The following is a 16,085-nucleotide window of genomic DNA, read 5'->3' as shown; positions in this document are numbered from 1 at the left end:
CAGGCCACATCCGCCACGTATTTCTGAAAACTTTCAGGCTGTGCAGGGCAGGCGCATCGACTCCGCAGCAAAGTTTTGCCTGCACGTAAAGTTCTATGGCGTGTCTGCGTGCTCCAAAATCTGTCGGATTGCCTACAAGTTCGTACAGAGACGGTACTTACCACTTATGGAATGCCCACGTTTTGGCACGTAGACAGCACGTATTTGCACGTACGGTGGGTTGTGCCCTTAGCTTTAGCAGATTTGATACCTGTTTGGTGGTTTTCCCCATAGACCAAAACTGCTGACTCATTCAGCTGCCCCACCCTTGTATCCATGGCAATGGAAGAGAACACAGGACTGCGGCTGGCAGGGAGTTCCAACATGGCGGAGGTGTTGCTGTCAAAGTGCATGGGTGAGTTGAGCCTCTGGGCAGCCTTGAAGAAAAGGATCAGAGTAACACTAACAGTGAGAAACAGTGAGTTTTCAACTGGTAAAAAATTACGAATATGGCACGTCCAGACATTGAGATATGAAAACTGGAAGTTCCACTACAGTACCAAAAATCTAATGGTTTCTAGGTCTCATGAAGACTACTAGACGTATATATCAAAATAATCTATCCAGGCGTTGAGTTATACAGGTCTTCTACACACACATACATACATGTAAATAGTATTAACGTCACATACACACACACAAACACTTACATTACATAAACATAACCTTCTTGGTGAAATTGATAACTTTAACTTATAACTTTATAAAATTAATATTACAAAATTAATGGAATGTTTTTGTGAGTGGTTAGCAGTCGTGTTCTTGGACCACAAGGTCAGGTTTATAGTATCTGTGTTCTATCTATGTTGCACACTACTGGCAAAGACCTGAACAAACATAAAGTAAGAAGTGCCCTTATAATTTTACCTGTTCCAGCTGCAGCATCTTTGTCTGCAGCCGAGCCATGCGCTGTTCCAGTCGAGCCTGCATCGTGGTCGCATCTGTCTGCAGCTGGGATACATTCTGCACCTGCTGCAGGAATGCCTGCAGGGTTCCATTGGTTCCGGAAACTGTGGGACAAAAACAAATATTAGAATAAAAGCTTGTCTGTAAGTCAACACCAATTTAATCCCTTAAGTTGGTATTCAGACATTTTGAAGTAAAAGTTTAGGTAGTGGTCAAGATTACAACAGAAGGCTTGGAGGAAACCTTGTATCTTTCTACATCTATCCCTTGGAACTGTGCATACTAAGGTACAGCATTAAGACTTTTTTAGTGTGTTTTTTAAATTGAAATGCAAGACATATAAGATAACAACAAGTTTTTATGGGGAATAGAAAAATGTTTTCACTGAGTTTTAAGTTTGCCATCAAAACATGTATCCCTGACTAGCACGAAAACAAATATTTTCTGTGGCACAAATTTTGCAAAGAAGCACATCAAAAACATAGAAATTAAGAATCACTGCAAAAAATGTGAAGATCTGCAGTAATTTTATTTGGTTGAATTCCAGGCTAGGGCAACACATGAACAAGATCCAACTTTTTATTTGTTGGATTTTGGAATCCTGACATTTTTTGTTCATTCTCAAAAATTTGCCACCGTGTGAGAAACTGTTGCAGCTCCCATGGAAATTGACAGATGGCAAAACTGGGGGAATTTTATTGATTCCCCTTCAATTCTCACCGAACATGGCAACGCGGCTGCCACTAATATCTGCAATTTGTCCACATTGGCCTGTAATAGGGGACGAAACTATGTAATGTGAGAGCTCTGCTCGTCCTGATTCATTGTGCCATGGTTGGAACAGCTGCCAAGGTGTCTGGGCAATTTCTTATGGACCAGATCCCTGCGTGCATTGATTTGGGCCTGTTTTTGGTGAAATGAATTTGAATCTCCATCCCTTTACCAGATGGGAAACAACATACGCCATTGATCATCCAATCTGGCAGCCTCAACAAAATCACTTTGACCACATTTATGTTTTTCCAGTATCCATCATTCTGTCATTTGACAGAATTTCACTGCTCATGACCATGGCCAACAGAAATATTCAATGTATAGCAAAATAATCAACTTTAAGACCAGAATTCAAATGTCTTTCTTTTTTTTCAGAAAAGAAGCAATAAATATCATTTATCACAGTATCCAGGTACGAGCATGAAAATTGTAAGCAAGTGATAAATCTTATAGAAAATGAACAGACATGTATTATCATTCATCATATTAAAAAAAATGATCACACTTTGTAAATTGTTATTCTTTTAGAGATTGTCAGAAAAGTACACATGTAGGTTGGTCATAGTTTCATCTCTGATGTATGGTTAACAAAAGTTAATAAAAGTATGTGTTGATATGCCATCCTGGGACAATGTATTAGATTGACCCTATTTCCCAACACTGATGCAAAAGTTTCAGGCTATGGATTAGGCACAATCACAGGGTTGGAGACTGGTACATTGCATTTTTACAAAACCTGTTTTTACTCGGACTGGTAAAAAAGGGACCTTAATAAATTAGTGAACTGGATTTGAGGCCAATTAGAAATCAAACGCATTATATTGATCCACATGTTTTGAGGATTACCGGTCCAAGAAAATAAAAAGAGCATACTAGAGTAGGAGTTTATAGTCATCTCTACCAAGTTTCTACAGTTAAATGGACAGAGGCAGTTAGCCTTGTTAATATGAAGGTAGGGTTTTAAAATGCCAATAGCCAGATACTCCACCAAACAGTGAAATGAAGCTGCAATGTTTTCAGGATTTCCCATGCATTTACAAGTTTTCCATCAGGTTCATGCCTGGACTGGGGCTTGATCCTCTGGACCTGAACCGTACCTAGACCTGAAATTTTTGCACCGGTACCCACCCCTACACAGTTATTATCTGCAGAAAGGTGATAAAAAAAAGTATCCAGTACCGCTTTCTTCTAAGTTGCTCCTGCCATACAACAAACTTTACAATCCTTTTTGACAAGTATCACCTTCCTACAAATATTGCATGCATGTTCATAACATAAAAGTCACCACATAGCAATAAAGAAATATTAGATGTAATTGAGCTTTCCTGCCGGATTCCTTTCGAAGTACAACATCGACTCTACGACTCCATCAGGACAATGAGCTGTCCATTATGTCACCCAGTAAAATTGCTTTATGTCCCATAAACACCGGAGCTATTACTACCAAACAACTTTCCTGATCTCTGCCTATTTCCTGCAAATGGATCTTTCCTGCTGTATGGAGATTGAATTAGTTTGGAAATGCTCTCGCAAAATAGTTTCAAATGCATCCAAGCCGTTTTGAATGATGGCAAAGAATGTAGTGATGTTATTGGCCGGTTGATAGCCCTTACTTAATCCACCGTTGAAATATACTGCGAGTCATTGATCCCACAAATGGCCATATCTTACAAACTATACATCTTGTTGGAAGGCTGTAGGATATGGGTTTCTTTACTTTACGAACATATAAAGTGGGGAAAATGAAATTAAAAGCATTTTGTTGCCTCATGAATATTTCAAACAACCATAAAACTTTCACTGTTCCAAAGTTCAAGCAAAACCATCAAATTTCTAACTCATAATAGTAGAGGAAGGTGTCCAAAATTCTTCCTAGTGTACAGAAAGCAATCACACTATAAAGTAATTTTCCGAAAATCATGTTTCACTTTGGGGTCCATTTCTGCATGAGACATCACAAAAGGTTGACAGTTTTACAATGGAGGAGAGTATATAGTTATTGGACTATAACATTTGTGACTGTCTAAAAGCATTCATGACTCCAACATCAAACCTGACTTGACACCTACTTTACAGGCACAGACGTGCTGTCCAGCATAATTTGAATCGGTATATTGGAACCAACGGCACAACGGACATCACCCCACCCCACCACAAAAAGTGTAGCGAAGGAAATCCTTGTAAAAATCCAATTTGCAGTAAAGAACTTCTGCATTGGGCAAAGGTATTGCATGAAAGTTTGCCCAGATGGAATGTCATAATTCTTCCTAATTATCTTTAGCAGGATATTAAAATGAAAAATATTTCTCCAAGGTGCTGAAATGGTTACTGTTCTATATAAAACGATGAAGTATCAAATTATTTCATTTCATTTATTTATTTAGCCAGGTGTGCTCACTCTTAGTTACCATTACTAGAAGAATAACTCAAGGAAAAACTTGCATAGCTTATGCCACATTTGCCCATGATGACTGTCCAAGGTGCTGACTGATAGTTTCATCACTTTGCGGAGCAGGAGTACAACTAATTGATTACTGTAATTCACTTTGTCTTCTCGGTACCAAACTTTCACGGTCTGAGAAACTTGAACTTGTTCTCGGAACTAAATGTTCACAGTGGCGGCAGGTGCATGGAAAAAAGGTTGACGGATTATTTGTTATCTGTAATGTTAAGTTCACTTTACAGGCATCACAGTGAAAACTGTGAAAATAAAAGTACTGTGAAAAAATCAGGAATTACAGTACATCTCCAGTAGCTATTTTGAAATCATGTGCAGATATATGCAACTTATACCAGTGTAATGGAGCTGTACAAAACTCTACATGAAGGAGACAGATAAATCCAAAGGGTATCTTGAGACGGGTCAGCCATAATTATTCTAAAAGTGATCAAACAGGTTGCTCAAATCTTCTTTAAATTCATCTCTAAAAATCTTTGAGAAAAAGCAAATCAAACTAGATATTATAACAGGAAATGGATGTGATTTAGATGCTCTACTAAATGCAGAATTCTCTTCCTCTTACCCATGTCTTGACCTTGGCCTTAAAAGGAACATCTATTTTCAAAAGAAGTGCTTTTCCAATACCTGCTAAGATTTCTGGTTACGAGAAAGTAATTGATGTTTTTCTTTCCACAACATCAAGAATACCCCTCATCCATATAGGACTTCAAATTGCACAATCTATTCCCAACAAGATGTTATATTTGTGGTCGGTAAATTACGACTTCTGTTAATCTACTGAGGAGAGACCCATAAAAATCAGAGGTATCTGTCCAAGGTTCTGATTTGGTTGCTGTTGAATCAAAATTACTCCAGGAAGGAGGGTCACCTCCTGACTATTGTATTGTATTGTATTGTATTGTATTGTATTGTATGGACTGACTACTCTCTCTTTGCAGCCAGGGGCTGAATTGTAAGGAGCTTACATAGACGGGGCTAAGTCGCAAGGGTTTGAAATGGCAACCTGAGTGTATACACACCTAATGACCTTAATAAGTCACATAAAATTGCCCCAGGTGTGGGTTTTGAACCACTCACACCGCACCATCAGACGTTTGGTGGGTTCTTTAACGTGCGTAGGGTGTGGCTCTCCCCAAACACGGGACCTCCATTTATCGTCCTATTTGAGAGACTTCCCTAGCCAAAGCTAGGTACTCATTTTCACCTGAGTGGTATGGTGGAACAAGTCACTGATATTGTCAGGTTCTTTGGGCCTTTGTTAATTGGGCTATCTTCACACAGATTGATCAAATAGCTGTGTCAGTTGGACAAGACTACAGGCAGCTATTAGGCTTGACTGCATTGTTCACTATACCTAGTGCCAGAGTAGAAAAATCACCTGTTCATAAATGGAAACAGCTGTTAGATACAAAATGCAAATCAGTAGCTAGCATTATTAAGGAAAGTTAGATTTACAGCATGTCATGATATGACTCTCAAAAATTTGACAAAGTGCATGTATCTAAGACAGAGAAGAATATCAGTAGCCTTCTTTGCTAAGTTGAAACCTTTTATACTTTGAGCAACTTGGTTTTGTCTGATTCTTTGTCTTTGGACTCATAAATCAAGATGGATCAGTCTGATATTTGGCATGTTGGTAGTTAAAGAGGGCATGAAATGCCTTAGTCCCACCACAAACAAACACAATAATTACTTCATGGAGAATTGCGTTCTATAGACTCTGTCATTAGAAGTACAACCCCCCAAAATAGAAGTTGCATCGAAAATGCCATACTTGCCCATGATGACTGTCCATGGTGCTGACTTGAGAGTCGTGGTTACAGTTTGTGTGGATCAATGGATGTTACATTTCAGTTAAATTCTTTCAGCTGCCATTCATAAATGGGAACAGACATGACAACTTATTTGAATAGAGGACCACATCCTTAAGTGTTTTCTTAAGAATATACAGAAGAGACAAAATTACTTTTGTTTCTATTTTTCATCTGCTTCAGTCATTATATACAGTGAATTGTGTTGCATCTATTAATATCTTATTGCATTTGCAAAAGCTCCAAACTTTGAAGAGTTTTGCAAAAATCAGGGACAACCAATGTTACCTTCATTTCTCCTCAGAACAAGTAGCACAATTAATCCACAGACAGCCATTACGGGCTACAGACCGTCTTTGACTTATTAAGACTGTCAGAAGCAAAACCTATTGCCAATAACTTTACCCTGATATATCTGAGAAAGCCAGGATAGTCTTCAATGAGCATAAATCTAAGCCTCGGCTCCCCCTGATCAGTAAAACCCAACATACCTCCAGATAACTTAATCAGACACTTCCATCCCTTCTGAAGGTGAGAGTTGCAGTTACAACATTCATTTTCTGCAGAATTTATACCCAAATGTCAAGATCGCCATGGAAATCAGCAATAAATGGCTTGCATGGGAGGTTCTTGGTTTGGTTGGATGAGTCAGATGATAGAACTAATGTGCAGTGTGCTCACACATGAGGTATCCTGCTAACTTTTCACCCAGTATTTTACCACAAGAACTTCAGGTAGATGCATCTATCATTACACCGTTCAAGCATCCTGCTAGGTTATGCAGAAAAGTTACTTGTGTATGAAACAAACGAAGTGTGATAACTCCTTGAGTTCTCTTCAATCAGTAAGTGTCATGTCTTTCCAGATGTAGTTAAGTCTTCCCAAGAAGACTTTCTGTTTCTGTGTTCCACCTTTAGCCAATCAAACTCAGAATTTTTGTTCTGCTTAAGCCAATCAAAACTCAGAAATAGAAATGACGTCATCAATAGTGTTCAAAATTGTCTGGTAGAATAGATCAGCCAGGATGTTTGCGGAAAAGAAAAAGAAAAGTGTTTAGCATGGAATATGCACAAATTATGCTCATGAATGTTTTTTTTTTACATTTGTATCTTTTGTTGTCTTTTATATCATATTCTTTGTTTCCAAAAGCTACCTGGCCGGGCCCTGGGTTGGGAATTTAAGCCTTACAGGTGTAATCAATTACAGGTTATACTATATGAGAGGAAATCAGAATGTAATATAAGTGGATATACATCAAGGTCATTTTTATCAAATAAGTTGAGATTTGGCACAAGGGTAAAATTATGCATCTTTTTAAGATCTTTTTTTCAGATTTTTATGAGTGATGACCCTTGGAAGTCCATCAGAAGCAAAGAGAAGTAAAATTGTAAGGTTGCTTCAATGAGCATGCAATTAAAAATTTCCCTGACCCAATCGACTGCTGTTGTAGGAGACTAAAATTGTACATGTATGAAAATTCATATCTCCTTAAGCCACAGGCTTATTCCTATCTCTGAAACCTAATCATTTTTTTCTTTCTTTTTTCTTGTCACCGGTGAGGAGTGAGGTTTCTAGGTTTCTGTAAATTGCTTTTCCATAAACAAAACAGTTAGTACTTGTGCCAAGTTTCCTTTTTCTTGTTTTTTGAAAAGTAGTCACCAAAATCTTTCATCCACACATCACGTATTTGGCTATGAATCTAACTGGCTCTAATATCACATCTTACTGCATCCTAGCAGCTGAAGAAGAGGAACTACTGTGTTAGTAGTTCAGAAATGAAAATTGGCACGTAACGCATACAGACAATTATCAGTAATTTCAGCTTCCTACTGTAATTGTGAGTCATATCTAAATTTAGATATTCTGATGGACATCACTGGTGTGTGCTCATCTTAAAACCTCGTAAGTCGCTCATAAAAATGTGACAAACAAATTTAGACATTTCAGTCTCCAGAACATATGACTGTGCCTTAAGTTTTGTGCCAAAAGTTCCACCATCTGACTCACCCAAACGTCATTTCTTCTTCTTTGATGGGATTACTTTCTGATTCTGCCTCATGTAAACTTGCAGCTAGCATCTCTGTGGTACAGAAGATGAATGACTAATTCAGTGGGTTAAATTCAGCAGCTCAGTTATTGTGGTTGTGTTCGATGAATAGTAACTGTTACAAGTAAATTTACTGATTTTCTTTTGCAATTCCTTCCTTTGAAGTTTTGAATGACACCCGCACAACATTTTTTCATTTCAAACTTCCTTACGATTCCAACTTTCCAGGCATGTGACATAACATGCAAGATAACAGTTCACATTTTCTAATTTGTTTGAAAAGAAAATCTTGCATGTGTGAGTAACACCTTTTCGTAGACATAAATTTTCATCTTTCAGGTAGATTTGCTGGTTAGAAATTGAACTTTCTCCCTAACATCAAACATAAATTTGGTTCCAAATGGCTATTCCATCATGTTGAAGGTTATACTCGACTGGTTAGCTTGTACTCTTTTTTATGTTCTTGATTGTGAGAAACACTTAACTGTGTTGCTGTTGCCTGACACTGGTGTTGACCTACATTTCTGCAACATGGAAGAGGCAGGAGCACTTTCTGTAATGGTGCTTTCAAATTGCTTTTAGGTCAGATTTTTTACATGCTCTGTAGCTGCTATTTTTCTCTTGTTCAAATTAAAGCAGATTGGTCTGTGTTACAGTTTCTTTGCAATTTGTCTGCAGTAAATTACAGTATCTCAGCAAATACATGAGTGTAGTTCTGCTACTTTGATCATATACTGCTCTTTCCCATCCCATGAATTCTGTACCTACAGATGGGTGTGGTAGGGGGTTTAGCAGTACAGCTTTTGTAAGAATGGCAGGTTAAATTCAGTCTATAAAGATGTTCCAAAATGGCCTTTAAGTAGTACAACTGTTCTAGATTTGCTTATCTTATTTCAGAGGGGTTTTAATGTATAGGGCAACTGGCTTGAGCAGTAACTCTACCAACAATTGCACAAAATCACTACATCAGCCTCCTATAGTCGTCCTTCATAGTGTTATATCTTGGTGTATCTTAACTAAGAGCATTCCAAAGAAGATCAGATGTCTTAGAAAATCCACGTTGTGTCACACATCTGCACCCCAACAATGTGGCAGGCAGGGATTCTCGCTCTCCTATTATTTTCCCCTTTTATCGCTGGCCACAGATTGCTTTCTCCATTCCGCTGATTTGCCCCCGGGGATTTCCCCGCTACACGAAAACCCATTAATTCTATAGGGATGGATTGTGCAAGCATGAATGAAAAATGTAGGGGTGTGGCCCCTTTGTGATTGACACATGGGTTAGACAGCTCTGGCATGCTTCACACCAAGCACAAGACAGTAAGAAATGGCGCTGTTCCTTCCTCTATGAAGATTGCAGTGGAGAATGGATGCCCTATCCGGATATGCCTTCAGGGCATGAGAGATAGGGCCGGGCTTGCCGGCTTTAACATTCATGGCATAGCCTGATGGGCCTGTCAATCACTTGCACCACAGAGCCCTTCTCATGAATATTCATGAGGGGAGATGAATGATTCATGCAGGTGTTGCCTGGTCGGTGATTGACAGCTCAGTGGAACGAGTGCTGTTTATGGATGTGCCACCAGGTGCTCAGGGATTCCCGCGCTGGTGGTGTATGTAGCTTCTGGCATTTCCATGCACTCGCCCAGGCCGTGAACATTCCCGGGAATGTGCATCTGTGATTCGGGAGCGCTTCCTCAGAGGTGATTCTGGGAGTTCCAACCAACGGCAGGAGGGATCTCGGGGTGGGACAGAAGATGCTCAGGGAGCAGGTACGCCACGTTGTTCATTTCCCAATGTAGGAAGCGGAATGCTGTGGAAACTGTTCTGAATGGAACGTTATCTTATGTAGGATCATAACTTATCCCCTGTCTGTTTGCAATGGAAGCATCCTGTTGAGGAAGCTTCAAATGTCTCAGCTATGCAGTATGCGTGTGTGATTTCTCATGTGTTCCTCGCTTCCTTCTCCACCATCTTAAGGGTACATTAAAGGAGTTCCCTCTACCGTCAGCATGTTAGTGCGCTATTCGTACCACATAAGCATGCTCATCAGCTACCTTAAAGCACTGAGCTGAATCTGCCAGTCTACGAGGATTGGACAGAAGGCAGAGTATATGACGGAGGCATCAGCAGTGCTCTGGACCCTGCAGCAGGGCTAGCTTCAATGTAGCAAATCCTCCTTTTGTCAGTCAGAGATATGGTTGTGATACAAGAGTGAGTGTACCTTGCTGCATACTGCTGAGATGGCAGGGCAGCAGGAATATGCCAGGCCGGCAAAATTGGGGACTGATATAGATTAAAGTAGCCTGTTCCTGGCAGGGTCGGCTCATAATCTTCTGATTACCTTACGATCTACCGATCAATCAGGCTGTGAGGTGCTTACATGTGATGAACTTGGAGTTGAACTAGATTGCTCTGCTGCCTCTCTCCTCTGTGGAAGCCCTGTGTAGTATATATTATGCATGCGTTGGAAAATGTCAGCAGAATATATGTTGAACTGGAAGAGGGTGACGTCCTGTGGTGCAAGAAATTTCTTTTCACGCGGGCACGGAATTTTAACCTGACCTTAATGGGAATCATGTGAACCGTTAGGCTTGCAATTTTTCAGCTGATCTGATGATGATGAAATCTAGTTAAATCTGAATCATTTCCTTTGTGGTTAATGTCAACATGTATGGCTGGGTTGCTAATGTGCAGATGAATGTGCTTGTGTCAACAGTCAGTATCTCCTGTGGGTTTTGAGGTCTAGTCTCAACCCACTGGTATTTGGGATTTTATATCATGTGCACATTAAGCAATTGTGCATACACATGCATACACAGACAAACATGATACACATACATGATTGCATACGTGTCCACACACACACACACCCATGCACGCAGGTACGCACACACGTGTGTGCGTGTTTGTCAATGTGTGCATGTATGCACAATGTACACACACACACACATACATACACACACACACACACAATAAACTTCAGTCTGTGTATATTTTGGGAGATCAACTCTGATTCTACTGATACACTATGTGCCAAATGGCCACACCTTACCATACATCTCAGGTGTAGATTCCACATTGATATTGACCAAGGGGCTCAAACAAGCAAATCAACTGTGACAAGTCCACAGAAGAGGTTAAGGCCCCACATAATTTATCATCTCGGATCAAACATGGATTTGGGCCCATACCATCCTCTGGAGATGTAGATGTAATGTGGTATTGCAAACAAACGAGAAGATTGCCCTACAACAGCCTAAAGTAATTAGAATCAGGATAGCATATACCAGTAATGTTATAGTACCATGAGCTGAATTGACTGAATGTGGTTCAGAGACTGTCATTATGTTAAACTTAAATCTTTTAACATAATTAAACCAAAGTCTTTAAATGTTTTACAGATTTATGGGTCCTGTATTCTGGATTATCATAAACTACAAAAAAAATCAAAATTCATCAAGGCTTACACGTGTGTACCTTAAAAAATTACTTATTTTTGCTTTTTTCAACCATGAAAGGTTACTTGCGTAGGTTCCACACAAAATCTAAGATACATTAGCCATAAGTATCTTACTTCAGTTTAGCCAAGTTTGGATCATACCATGTTGTTTGATACTTGTGTCATCCCTAGTTGACCATACATGTGTATGTTAGTAATGATGCATTTATTATCTTTGCAGCCTTGGAAATGAACATAGTAAGAATAGTCCTTGACTTGGCAAATTAAGATAGCAAAAACAGTCCTTGTCCTCTTCTTCAGGTGAAGGATAAAGCTATTTGAAGTCTTGGGTCAATTCATCTCACATGCACATGTTTATTCATATCTAAGGCCTTGTCTACTACACTGAAAACCTCTCATGCTTGCATCTTTCTTTCACATATCTGAATGAAATGTCATCTCTTATAGCTATACTGTAACACCACCGTAGGAAGAAAAAACAATGATTTCTGCTCAAATAAATGCAGTATCAGTAATCCTAAGGTGTGCACACATGAGATCTAGATATCCTGGTGTGCAAGACATTATTTCATCAGGTCTTTAAATGACTGAGTAACGAATCCCGAGTTCCCTTGCTTGACAACTTTATTTTTGGGACAGCATATGAAGCACTGCAGTGCAAACTTAAACAAATAATAATTGCACTGAGGAAGGTGCTAGACAGTCACTTAAATGTCAGCTCTTGTAAATATGTGGTAGTTTATAAAGAACTTTGTTATACTCCTCAAAAGCTTCTTGAGAAGGCCTCAATAATATGATTGCAGAATCACAGACAGCTGACATTTCTTGTCAGGGTGTATTGGTACAATTTGATTCAAATGTATGGGAGAGCTGTTTAGGTTGTTGTGAATGGAAAAATATTCATTACATTAAGTGGGGATTTAATTATCAAAGCAGTCACATTAACTACTTGTCTTATCCTTAAAATACTACCCCAAGGGGTTAGGATTATTACATACCACTGTACCTCTGTTTCATTGCACTTTCCACACATGTTATTATGATACTTGGATGGGTTGTGGTAAATTTCTCTCAGCTGTTTAGATTCTTAGGGAAAGAAGCAAACCCAACTAAGAGGTACATGTATTCGGAAAATCCTGCACCCTCTACTGTTAGTAATAGCTTACTAATTAAGGGTTAATGACCCGCCCCGAGGTGTATATGGTGTCAAAACGCCTGGTCCTTTGCTATAACCACTGAATAAAACCACCAAGTGAGCAAAGTAACGTTATTATCATATAGCCTACCCAGACTTGCAAACTCCTGTATGACGCATAGATCCCTTGGTACTATACGTGTAAATTCCTTTGTCGAATTTCTGAAAATTCACATTTGTTCTTTGGTACATACATTTGTAAGGAGATTACAGATTGCATTTTAAAACCAAAATTTCCACAAAAAATATTAAAAACATTGCAGTCTTGGCATGTCAAACCTTTTCAAACTTTTTCTGTACTGTATTCATGATCAATCCTCCGTGCAGGGTCTGATCTTTTGTCCATGCTCTGTGCTATTCTGATTGGTCACTTTCCTGTGTATCGCTCCTTCTGATTGGTCAGGTGTTAGAACGAATCAATGTTGATTTTTTTAACACTGGGCTGGCCAGAATCTATGTGTTACGGAGAACCAACATGGAATGGGGCCTTCTGATTGGTCCATGGTGCCTTGCTATATGATAATAGGTTTTATTAAACCAGAATGCAACCAAGTAAATTGAGCAGACTGTCTGTAACAAGCTTGCATGACATGGAACCAGCAATTGAAAGCCATAAAAAATTCCCTTAGGGACTACACATCTTGCAATTGTTCAATCAAAATTGGCCTAAAAGGTTCATGTCAGGATTACATTACACTTAATTGGCATAAAGGCTTCCGTTGTCATTACGTGACCTACAATTGACCGTTGAAAGTTGGCACAAAACTCCATGTTAGGACTGAAAGACCTGTAAATCAACAATCAAAGTCAGCCTAAAAGGTTCACGTCAGAATTACATGCCAAAAATGACCAATGAAGTTGGGCAGAGAGCGCTCTCGTAGGGATTTAATGACCAATCAAAGGCCCTGGATAACATCAAAGATTCAACCAATCAGATTTGGTAAAAAGAAGCCATACAGGATAATGAAACGTAGAATAGACCACTAGCGGTCAGATATGCAATTACAAGTCATCCAATCAAAACTGGCAAAAAAGACACCTTAATTCTGTGACGTTCAGTCTGCAATTGACCAATGGATGACAATGTAGGATTTTTATAGTAACCAATTAGACTATGCATTAATGGTTCCAAACTGGAATGATGGAACCTAAAAGCAACTAACAACAGCAAGCCAGGTCAAGGTTAATACTCAAATCTCAACCAATCAAACTTAAACAGAATGTCCATATTTGATCCTAAGACTCATGGTGGAGCAATCATGGTGAAGCAATTTGTCCTTGTTACGGATTATCTGTATCAGGATTGAGTAAAAATCAAGCATATGTGATAATGCATTGCACAATCAGGTGAATCATTTTTGAAGGTGTGTACATTTGTATATGTAACATCCATTGGCATAATACCGGTCGGTTTACTGCAATTTCTCAAGCAATGCTAATTTGGCAAATGATCAATGCATCATTTTCTCCAGTTACATGTTGCTGTTACAGCTTACCTTTGCCACTTCTTCTGTGTAAATTATTTTGTCTCTCTGGTCCTGCTAAAAACATAATATCGTAATTGGAACACACCGCAGAATTGCACGGAGAACGGGCGCGTGGTTGGAAGGGGGTGCACTATACCTGCCGAACGAAACACGGCACAATTAACTGCCGCTATGTACCTTTATACATCCTCTGTTGTTCCTTTCTTTCCTGTTAGTAGTTGCACAAAACAAAAATCTGCATGAGCATACAAAAAGTCATGAGAAAATGGGCGTATACTGACAAGAATTTTCATTTAATTTTGGTCCGTCACAACCGCTATGACGTAAAACTTTACTGCTGGCCGTAGCATTAAAAATGGCGGGAAAATGGCGGCGTACGTTCAATTTGACCCATTCAGCCGTAGATCCAGGCGATAATACAACGGTTCCTCACACTTTTACACGAGTTGTAGGTCACCAAAAGAAATTCAAGATTGCTGTTGAATCATGCTCGTCTTGTGCCGTGAGCACATGTGATTATTATCTACAAATCTGGCGATGAACGTGACAGTGTGTTTGTCCCACGACGAGCTCGCCTGCCCCGAAAATGACCTGAAAACTTTTGGGAGGGTCTTTTTAGCGAATGCCCACAAACGCCCACTCTAGAGAAGTCCGCGCTGCACGAATCTCATTTTTTTTGCTTGGAATATGTCCACGTTGTGCTCCCATGTATTAATCCTGAGTTTCAAGTCAATCCATCCACCCGAAGTGACATAAATCAAAGTTTTCGATTCTCGATGGTCTTTTTAGCGAACGCCCAGCAAAATGTCTTTTTAGCGAATGCCCGCTATATCCACAAATATATCGGCCGTCGCGCAACGACACCTAAACCTACCGCCACAAACATGTTCAAGATGGTGTCCCATTGACGTGTACGGAGTTTCCGTGCTTTACAAGCATTTTAAGTCCCTGTTTTTGGTCAAAATGCACGGCGCCGATACTGCCATACATTAACAATGGCAATTCATAATGGCGGGCACTAGCCATGTGACCTCCTTGCGGGACTGTTCTATAAGTATCGCTGGAGGGACTGTTGTAGCATAGCTTATCATACAACCATTTTAGAGTGAATTCTGAACAAGATTTTCAATTCATAGTGCTATCATCTAACTGATATTTACATTGTGGTCCTTTTTTCTGTGCTATGATTACCCAGGTTTGAGGAACTTAGTGCAAATATGGATATTGATTCTCCTCAGTGCCCAATTAATGTACAAAAGGCTCAGACACATTAGTGTTATAAACCTGACTAGGGGCAGGTAACCAATACTAGAAAAACATAGCTATTCATTATTAACAATACTATTTACATTATAATAATAACTCTTCACCAAACTGGACTTTTCTTATCTTTATTTGTCACAGAAACATTGTTACAATGAGGATCTGATTAGATGAGTATCTGTTACAGTGTGTACAAACTTATTTCAAATACAAAAATGTATTTCATTTCACTTCCTAAATATTTTTAAAGTTTGGAAGGGGTTGACACATAAACAATATTAATTGCATTATTTGTGTGCAGAAAAATGTGACCACATGCTATTAATAGCCTATTTTTATTATAGTAATAAAATGTTGGAACATGGCATGAGCGGGCTCCTCTTCTGAGTACAGAAAGGAAATGTTTTATAACATTTAAGTATGACGTAGAAAATTTCAATTGTAAAATGTACCTTTATTAACATTGACCAACAAATTGTTTTTCTCTTCTTAATAAATGACGACAATAAGGTAAGGTGTGTTTCCTTTTATAACAGGCCAGGTAAGACGCCGTACAGGTAAATAAGGTGTGTTTCCTTTTATAGCAGACCAGGTAAGACACCGTACAGGTGAGTAAGGTGTGTTTCCTTTTATAGCAGA

General features: G+C 39.2%; 1 protein-coding gene and 1 long non-coding RNA gene across 2 annotated transcripts in view; one reads left to right on the top strand and one right to left on the bottom strand.

Moving 5' to 3' along the window:
- Positions 1-33: 33 nt before the first annotated feature.
- Positions 34-16,085, bottom strand: part of LOC118410585 (putative WEB family protein At1g65010, chloroplastic) — a gene marked incomplete at its 5' end in the record, with an annotated part of 343,380 nt that continues 327,328 nt past the window's right edge. Inside the window, 3 exon segments of the mRNA XM_035812362.1 lie at positions 34-38; positions 251-416; positions 907-1,049. Of these exon segments, the coding sequence (XP_035668255.1) occupies positions 34-38; positions 251-416; positions 907-1,049 (314 nt within the window).
- The window catches only part of LOC118406566, a 98,373-nt gene continuing 91,505 nt past the window's right edge, over positions 9,218-16,085 (top strand). The window contains exon 1 of the long non-coding RNA XR_004830046.1: positions 9,218-9,810. This is a non-coding gene — a long non-coding RNA (uncharacterized LOC118406566). The remainder of the gene's footprint in view (positions 9,811-16,085) is intronic.

The sequence above is a fragment of the Branchiostoma floridae genome, chromosome 2 (genome assembly GCF_000003815.2).
Source record: "Branchiostoma floridae strain S238N-H82 chromosome 2, Bfl_VNyyK, whole genome shotgun sequence".
Classification (NCBI taxonomy): Eukaryota; Metazoa; Chordata; class Leptocardii; order Amphioxiformes; family Branchiostomatidae; genus Branchiostoma; species Branchiostoma floridae.
The sequence above is the reverse complement of the archived record's forward strand: the minus strand, read 5'-3'. Positions and strand labels throughout refer to the sequence as shown.